Source organism: Atta colombica, unplaced genomic scaffold (genome assembly GCF_001594045.1).
Source record: "Atta colombica isolate Treedump-2 unplaced genomic scaffold, Acol1.0 scaffold27, whole genome shotgun sequence".
NCBI classification, from domain to species: domain Eukaryota; kingdom Metazoa; phylum Arthropoda; class Insecta; order Hymenoptera; family Formicidae; genus Atta; species Atta colombica.
In genome coordinates, this window is record NW_017259370.1 from 1480658 (window position 1) to 1490066 (window position 9409).

The window sequence follows — 9409 nt, forward strand, 5'->3', positions numbered from 1 at the left end:
TCAAATAGCAGCGGAATATCTAACTGAAAAGCACAAATGGCCAATCTTAAATGGTCATAAAATATGTATGAAACGAGATACAAGAGCAAAACATAAAAGAAGACGTCCTACAAGCATTCTTAAAATTCATAATGAAAATACAATAGAAAAATCTAATAAAAGCTTGAATTGTACAGAAGTTAATAACGATGATAATTAAGAATGTTTAATTAAAATAATTATTAACGGAAATATAATTTATGATTCCCCAAATAATAAAAAAATCCCGAGAAATCGGAAATTCTCATTTGCCTGATTTCTCAGGATTTTTAAAAATAATTATTAATTATTAATTATTTTCTTGAAATTCAAATTATCTTCAAATTAAACCACAGTGAATTTCTGTTATATATCTGTTTTGAAACTTACCGATAAAAAAAAATACAAAAGAAATACAATATTAGAAATACAATAGAGATTATACTGCAACCTAAAAATAAGTCAAAGATGCTGCAAACGTAGTATAACATGATATTCATTTGTGTATGTAGCATTTCTCTAAAAAGATTATATTTGAAAGAAAACCAATTCTTATTATCGTAATATTGATGTTCGACTAGCAAATGATAAATGGAGTACAAACACATTTTGATATTGAACCTTTTTGCTATCAATTCATATTTAATTTCATATTTCCTTAAAAAAATCTATTATAGTATAATTTAAATTGTGTATATAGGATATACACAGTAGCAAAATAAGTTAACTATCTACATTACAAGCCTTAAAAAGTTTCAATAAGTTAATATATTTTAACTCTTAAGATATTACCAGCTTTGTGATCTTAAGACTGTATTTAAGATAATCTTAATATAAAAATTTATAAATACTGGCCGATGTATAATGGTCACAATACCATGACATAAAGTTAATGCAAATAATTCCAGCTTGTCGAATAGTAAGCACTGATTATTAACATATTTATTGGATTGATGTCTGTGAATAGACAGAATAGAATAAACTTAAGATAATGATAGAATGATTATTTCGACTTATGTATGCCAATAATTTAAGATTTAAAGAGACTGGATGCTTGATTAAATATTAGAATATAATATCATTCAATTTCATTCAAGATCATTAAATTTGAAATTGAATTCCGAATAAAATCATCTACGAGAGAAGTATATTTGAAACTATCACATAGATTTCTCGAACGATGAGAGCTTTCCAGTAAGAGACACAAATTGACACAAAAGTCGTCCTATTCTTGTTCGATAATCAGTATGAAATAAAGACAGAATGATTCTTGTGTCGAATTGTGCCTCTGTTGGAAAGTTTTCAATATTGATCACATATGAACGATAACTATTAATAAAATAATAACATAGAATCTTCTCTAATCCTGTTTTAGCTAAAGTTGTGTATTTGAATGATGAATCTATGTATATTCTGATGAGAATTCTCTATAAGCCTGTATTATATAATTCTAAAGATCATATTTTACGTTTTTTATCTAATTAATTTTATCTAATATACAATTTATGCACATATAACACATACATAATATGTAAATATGTATATATTAGGTATGGGAAAAAGTCGTGGCGTTTTTTTAATGCCATCTAACGGGAAAAATGCCACGAACTTTTTCTACCTAATACATATATACATACACAATTTTTATGCATACGTCATATGTGCACAATTTCCTAATGACACGCGATTGGTCATTTTTATATCGTGGATCAACCTTTAGAAAAGGTTTGTCACATTGCTTGAACAAATACTTAAAAAATATTTATACTTAAAACGAAACAAGTATATATTTTGATGTTAAAAAAAGAAAACGTAAATGTTGAGTGCAAAAAGTGCAAACGGCGCGACAGAAATATGGTTATTTCCGCTCATCTCGAATTATTCGAGATATCGTATATCGATATTGTCACGAGCCACATGAGCGAAAGCGAATGGTTCTTTCCGACAACAGGCGCACGTTGAAGTCGTCAAGTAGGTTTAGTTTTGCTGCGATATCCGTTTTAATCCTATTTATTTATAAAAATTATAAAAAAGTAAAAAGTTCATCAAAATCCATAAGTTATCCAAATCAAATATATTTCATTATATTCAGTTTTTATATGTTGTTACGTGGAGTATTTACGAATTGTATACGTCTCATTCTCGTGTGATTCAATAAAAACTCATTTTTTAATGTTATTCATAATTGTAGCTATACCAACCGTAATTTTGAAATGTAACTTATAATAATGCAGTTGCATTAGCCTATAATATCTATTTTGTTATTATTATACATAACCTTAAAGATAGTATACCTTTCAATCTTATTTTTGCTTAAAAAGATTGAATAGATTTTCAATCTTTTTAAGCTATAACATTTATTATACTAATATGTATTAAATCATTTTTATTATTGTTTTACAGAATGTTGATGCCAAAAAAGAATCGTGTAGCTATCTATGAGTACCTTTTCAAGGAGGGAGTCATGGTAGCGAAGAAGGATTATCATGCATCGAAACATCCAGAATTAGAAAATATTCCTAATCTTCAAGTTATTAAGGCTATGCAGGTAAAAATTTTTACTATTTCCTTTTCATTGCACAAAAAGAATAAAATTTTATTGCATTGTAAACTATCATTAACTTGTACATTAATGTAAATTAAAGTTTCCAGTGTATGTATATATACTTACCTATCTATCTTTTTAGTCTTTAAAGTCTAGAGGATACGTCAAAGAACAGTTTGCATGGCGACATTTCTATTGGTACCTGACAAATGATGGTATTGAATATCTACGTGGATACTTACACTTACCACCTGAAATTGTGCCCTCCACTCTTAAGAAACAACCGAGATCCGAAACTACAAGACCAAGACCTGCGGCAACTAGGAGCGAAGGTTCAAGACCAACAGAAGATCGTGCGGGATATAGACGAGGACCAGGTGGTCCTCCAAATGCTGGTGACAAAAAGGCTGATGTTGGTGCAGGTACCGGCGACCTCGAATTCCGTGGTGGTTTTGGTCGTGGAAAAGCTCTTCAGTAATTTTTTTTTAATATAAAATAAATATGCTTTAAAAAACAAAACTGACATGTTATTTTTATTTTAACATTATTTAATATGATACTTTCATCAATGTGTTTCTATAATAATATATGATATGCATTGAAGAAAAAGAAACAAATTTACTTGATTGGAGATTTCTTTATTACTCATAATATATTTATAAATATACTTATAGTTTTTATATTTATTTTTTTGTAAAGTTTCTCGGTTTATATTTTACAGTATTTGGAAGCAATGTAGGTATGAGTATACAAGCAATAATATTGTGGGAAAATTGAACATATTTTTAATAAGTTTAATTTCTAATTCGTTTTAACGAACAGATAAATCTATTGTGTTTAATCGAGATTTTCCAATCAAAGTCATCACAGATTCTTTATATGTGCTTACATACCAAGGAATATAGATACAATTTTTATATAGTTGCAAAAATTCCTGGTCAAACTTTCACTCGAATCTAAATAAAAAAATGTGTCTAAGACTGCTGTAGCTTTTGCAACTTTGCTAAAGGAATTCCTTGTTTTATGTCAAAATGTTACAATATAAGCTTACAAGATAGATGCAGGAAGATAATTGACCTTCACATATATACTTCAGAGACAGATATAAAAGATGATCGACATGACTTAATGTTTTAATTCAATTTTTATCCATATTCATAAACTATTATATGGATAATAATTTTTGGTTACTATGATTACCTATATTATTTACATTGGTAATGCTACTTATGCTAAATTAGATAATTATATTAACATTTGTGGATAGCAAGTAAATTTACAATCATAAATATAGCACAGAACTTGTATCTCACTTAAATCTTTTTATGAGGCATACAAATTAAAAAATAAATACAATTTACACTTCTGACAACAAAACCAACAATACAAAAGATATATTTCACATTGAATTTTGGTTCTACACACTATATTTTTTAATTAGGACAGATTTGACAAGTACTTATTTGAAAAATTTTAGTTCTCATATAACACTCGCTTGGCTAAATTTTATAATATTTGCGCTACATTATTTCGATTTTTATTATTTTAAATCAATCGACATTTTCTAATTAGTTCCATATAGATAAACAACTTGCCAAATTTTCATGTTTTTACTAAATGATAGTATCTTAAATTTCGAGATGTTTTAGTTTTCATATGTTGTGTCACTTTGATACCAAGTGCACTGTACATATTGTGTGAATATATAAAATCCTGTTATATTCGGTTAAAGTATTTAAAAAATTATATTCATTTTGCATCTGACATCAAACGAATAATCATTTGATATGTTGTTTGATGCAAGTGATTTTAACAAAATAAGAATTGTAACTCTGTGTAATTGTTATATGTATTTTTTAATGCATAACGCATAAGGAAGAATATTGGATTTTATTTGGAAAAACATTATTTAGAATCATATTGAAAAGATTGGAATAAAAACTGCCTTTAGAAATTATGAATAAATATAAATATGTCGTTACCTGTATAAGCTTCAGTTTTTGTTTTATTCTGTTGTAGCAAATTCTGTTGTATTATAATTAATATATGAAATTTGCGCCTATTATATAATATATATTAACAAAAAAAGACTACATAATGCTAACGGAAATTTACTTGACTCTACTCAACAATTGTGACCAAACTCAAACTATGAATCTCATCAAATACATCATATCACATTTTTGCTTATTTAAAATTTCAAAATTTGAATTCTACATAAATTTAGCATGAAAATGTTCAATAAAACATGAACATTAGATTAAATAGAATTAACATTAAGACTAAAATTTTGATAATTTGAAAAGCTAAACTTATTAAACCTAAATACTAAAGGCATCGCTTTCACAATATGGGCAAAACAGATGCTAGCAAAATACGGATTGAAAAGCTACTTTCGTGTATTATGCCAGAGTATGGAGAGAAAGAGGAAGAGAATGGCAAAAATTCGTGTGCACACGCAATGGAAAAAACTGACAAGAGGATAATTCTCTAAATATTATCGAATTAAACGCAGTTGGCATGATCTTAGCCATTGTCACATCTTACTGTGTCACAATTTGTGCTCCAGAGCAGGCAATTGCCTATTCCACTGTAACAAATGAGGAAGACAGCGGCGAGGAACACAAGACTGCAGATAGTGCAGGGCTTGCGCTCCAGGAAGAATCCAATCAGATAAAGTGCCATGAACATGACGTGGGTTTGCAGTAGTGCTGGGTTCACAGGTTTCGGTATCAGCAACACCGGGATCAGCCACTGTAGACAGTACATTTTCTCTGGATCGTATAGAATAGTAAGAGTTACGTTCGTCAGAGTTTCGTGACGTCTCTTTCACGTCAGATGATTATCTCGTCTATGACAGGACCTTCGAAGAGCAACAACATTAATATTAGAATGATATTCGATACCTGATAACCTGAATATTCGGCATAGACATTATTATTAACCTCATTTGGAAGCATCATCACTCGCATACGAGTCAATTTATCATCATCTTTTAACATCGAACGTACATTTTTTGTCGTCGATCCTGTACAATCAGCCGATCACAGATCACAGCCGATATACCGACAATTTTGCACAATTAGAAGACCACTTGACAACCATGGATTAAACTGTACGCACATGTGACGTGATCAGCTGCGGTTGGCTCAGGTGACAAGTGACGATATTGCGATACGGCATGTGATACGACGTTTGTATCGATCAATGATGGTTGCTTTCTATTTGATGACAAACGAAGTCGACACAAATTCTATCTTTGTTGACATTCAGAGAACGACAAAAATAAAATAATACTTATATCGACTTGTGTCATCAAATGAAACTCGATATGGAGTACGATCAATGCGATGCTACAAATACTTTAGAGCAATTTTTGATTGGTCAATTTGTAAAATTCTTTTTTTCTAATTGGTTAAACCATTTGTAGTTCATTAAAACATTTATAGTGAAACTTTGACCGCAGTCATCAGGGTTGTTTTCTGTAATTTTCTGTCGTTTTCTGTAGTTGAACTAAAGAATCATTTATAGCCATAAACTGTTAAGCTTACTACACACAATTGAAAAACACAGACAATAAGAACAGGGAATAATAAATTTCAAGTAAGTTCTTAGACTGCATTTTCATACTGACACTCGATGTTTGATGATTCGAATGTATCAATATAGGTCATGTGATCAAAATTGACGAATACCAAGCATCAATTTTAATCACGTGACCTATTTTGACGCTGAAAATGAGCATCGAGCGTCAGTAAAAGCAGCCTTAATATTCGTATTCGTAGTTAAGCCTTATATTTAAGGTTTCCTTAAATTTATTTTTAGATACTTTACGAATTAAGGAAGTCTTAAGTACAAAGTCTGACTATGAATACAGGTATAAAGTTTGCGGCATATGGTGCTTATTTTCCTGCTGGATTGCTAGCTGGATTAGAATCTTGCTACCGTATTGGCTGCGATGTGCTGGCAATGACAGCATTAAGATTCTTAATACCCATATTCATAGTCAAACCTTGTACTTAAAGGTTCCTTAAATTTATCTTTAAATGCTCAGCAGCCAATGGAATAATTCGAAGAGCATCTAAAGATAAATTTAAGGAAGCCTTATGCATGATCTATAATTGGCAGCTGTAGTTGAGTAGGCGTAGAAATCGACCAATCATAGTTGAATGTGAGAAAAATAATCAATTATGATTGGTCGATTCTATTCCTATTCCTTAATCAACTACTGTTACTGCCCATTGTAGACCATGCATTAAATATAAGGCCTGACTATGAATACAGACTTTAAAGCATCAAGTGGACGCACACCCTTTATTGTGCATCAGGCTTTATTCTCTATTCCCTGTTCTTTAGTCCAATTGTGCGCAGCCTCTGTCATTTCGTGCATCAATCATCATTTCATTCTTGTTTAACATTTGATGACACAAGGATGAAATAATAATCAGCGTGTGAACGTTATAAGTGGAACGCACTCAAAAGACACAATCCTAGGTGTCGCTATTATCATGAGATTCTTGAGAAAGAGACATTATTATAATTTATAATTTTTTCGCGTGTGAAGTGATAAAGTACGTTTGATACATTGATATCTTGATGGAATTCTACGTTTTTGTATAAATCCATTGCTACCGTAATCCAGTTGCCAACATACGTATTACTTCAGCCAATTGTTTTCTCAACATTTTTAAAGTTTATATAGTATTTGCACGTTCTACATATATTTCATTGAATGAGTTCGAAATTTTGTGACGGATATTTATAACATTTAACTTGTATGCATTATTTATTTTTGTAAATTTATCCTTTTAGTGATTAAATTTTAGTCAATTTATTTAATTTCCTTCTTTTTTTTAGGTTAGATCGTTTCTTTACAAATGGCGGATAAGGCTATGATGAAGGTACTTCTTTATACATTGGAATCATTTTTACGTTTCTTTGCATATTTTTGAACTTATATTTTATTTACTTATATTTACAGCAAATTGCGGAGCAAAAGCTTAAGGCCTTTTCCATTGGTACAATGGGTAAAAGGCCATTAAGTAAAAAGGAATTGGAAGAACAACGTAAGAAAGAGCAAGAACAAGCTGCGGCTCAGGTGAATAGTACCTCATACAGACATCCTCTTTTATATTTGATATTTTATATAGATAATTATGTGTATTCTGTACAGGCATTCGAAGAATTTGTAGCAACATTTCAAGAAACACCTAGTAAAACAACTAATAAGGTTTGGGTAAAGGCTGGAACATATGATGCAGGAAAAAGACGTAAATATGAAATTATAATATGCATTTAAAGTACTTGTTATGTAAATCATAAATTTTATTCTTTTTATAGAGGAAGATACAAGAGAAAAAGGAAAGCTTTATAAACCACAGTCAAAAATCGCAGAACTAGTTGATAATAGATCATCGGCTGAACAAGCTCAAGAATATGCAAGATTACTTGGAACAAACGAACGAAAATTGGATAGGCTAGGCAAGAAGAAGAAAGAAGGTGAAAAAAAGAAGAGCAACCTTGAATTATTCAAAGAAGAGCTAAAGATGATTCAAGAGGAACGTGAAGAGAGACACAAGTATAAGGGTGTGGTGAAAACTGTAATATCTACACAATCTGAAGATCCAATGATGGCCGCTTTAAAATGTGTAGAAGGTATACATATATGTGTATATATACATATGCTTGAGTGTGTATCCTAGAATATATTGATTCAATTACTTTATAATTTGATATTGTATAATCAATTTAATTATTGTTTAATTATTATTGGTTTTAAAAAGATATGGCAGTATATTTTTATTACAATAGTATTTAAATCTGTAGTATACTTACAACTTCAGTAGGTAGTAAATCCTCATTTCCGGATCCGCGAAAGGCTAATCTGCATAACTTCATTGATGATCCCCGTCTCTTAGCCCTGATATATGAGGGTAACCATTATCCTTCCAATATCTTTTTCCTCTTATCACCTTTATCTGTCTCATAAATATGGGATATGCTGAAGAATTTTTGTTTTACAGATGGTTCATTTGACAATGGTGATCCAAATACCACAAATTTATACTTAGGAAATTTAAATCCAAAGGTAAACTCTATTATTTTATCACTGTAATATCAATTTGTACACAGCGTTATCTGAAGACACTGGTAGTCTCGGCGCTAAGCTACGCCGTCACTATTATACAGAAACCAATGCATCCTAATGCACAATTGATAAAAATCTTTCCTTCTTTTATCTTTTTAGATCACTGAACAGCAATTAATGGAAATATTCGGCAAATATGGTCCTTTAGCTAGTATAAAAATAATGTGGCCACGTAGTGATGAAGAGAAAGCCAGACAAAGAAATTGTGGTTTTGTTGCATTCATGAGTCGTAAAGATGGAGAGCGAGCATTGAAAAATCTTAATGGTGAGAATATAACGAAAATATTTAAAAAAAAAATAAAAGTTTGCAGAGTGCTCTTTTATTTTAAACAATCAGTTTTCTTCGAAATTATTATTAATGATACAAAGAAATATTTTAAATGAAAGTGAAATGGCTTTGGAGGAGGAACATTACGATATTCCTGTTTCAATACTTTTATATGCACAATAATTAGAGAAATAATATGTGAAAAAATTATATAGCTTCATTTAAAAAAATATAAAGATGATCTTTATATTTTTTTTAGTGCCTCCATCCAAAAAGGACACAACATGGCTAAAATATATTCCTCGTGAAACCGTTGCACTTTTATCTGAAACATTTTTTGTAACTTTTTTTGTATTTTCAATAATTTTGAAAAAAATTAAATTCAAATAAAATAGTTTCAAATAAAATAGTATTATATTTTAATAAATAT

General features: G+C 30.0%; 3 protein-coding genes across 5 annotated transcripts in view; 2 read left to right on the forward strand and 1 right to left on the reverse strand.

Moving 5' to 3' along the window:
* LOC108689364 (40S ribosomal protein S10-like) overlaps positions 1 to 3082 on the forward strand; it is a 4113-nt gene extending 1031 nt beyond the window's left edge. Inside the window, exons 1-3 of one of the 2 annotated variants that reach the window (XM_018196099.1) lie at positions 1920 to 1989; positions 2422 to 2566; positions 2706 to 3076. In XM_018196099.1, coding sequence (XP_018051588.1) covers positions 2423 to 2566; positions 2706 to 3041 — 480 coding nt within the window. In that variant the 5' untranslated portion in view covers positions 1920 to 1989; position 2422 and the 3' untranslated portion in view covers positions 3042 to 3076. Of the gene's footprint in view, positions 1 to 1919; positions 1990 to 2421; positions 2567 to 2705 lie in introns of those variants that run through there. The other variant, XM_018196100.1, reaches the window with a different exon arrangement.
* Positions 3083 to 4908: 1826 nt separating this feature from the next.
* LOC108689476 (bladder cancer-associated protein) lies at positions 4909 to 5673 on the reverse strand. Its single transcript, XM_018196239.1, has 2 exons — positions 5509 to 5673; positions 4909 to 5426 (listed from the first exon to the last, which is right to left on the reverse strand). The coding sequence occupies exon 2, from the start codon at positions 5330 to 5332 to the stop codon at positions 5090 to 5092; it is 243 nt and encodes an 80-aa protein (XP_018051728.1). The 5' UTR covers positions 5333 to 5426; positions 5509 to 5673; the 3' UTR covers positions 4909 to 5089.
* Positions 5674 to 7072: 1399 nt separating this feature from the next.
* The window catches only part of LOC108689360 (U2 snRNP-associated SURP motif-containing protein), an 8056-nt gene continuing 5719 nt past the window's right edge, over positions 7073 to 9409 (forward strand). Inside the window, exons 1-7 of one of the 2 annotated variants that reach the window (XM_018196093.1) lie at positions 7073 to 7134; positions 7421 to 7464; positions 7545 to 7661; positions 7737 to 7833; positions 7904 to 8218; positions 8587 to 8651; positions 8811 to 8976. In XM_018196093.1, coding sequence (XP_018051582.1) covers positions 7441 to 7464; positions 7545 to 7661; positions 7737 to 7833; positions 7904 to 8218; positions 8587 to 8651; positions 8811 to 8976 — 784 coding nt within the window. In that variant the 5' untranslated portion in view covers positions 7073 to 7134; positions 7421 to 7440. Of the gene's footprint in view, positions 7135 to 7176; positions 7339 to 7420; positions 7465 to 7544; positions 7662 to 7736; positions 7834 to 7903; positions 8219 to 8586; positions 8652 to 8810; positions 8977 to 9409 lie in introns of those variants that run through there. The other variant, XM_018196092.1, reaches the window with a different exon arrangement.

Coding starts and splice junctions, on each gene's coding strand:
- LOC108689476 (XM_018196239.1), bottom strand. CDS start 5,332: ATGTACTGTCTACAGTGGCTGATCCCGGTGTTGCTGATACCGAAACCT.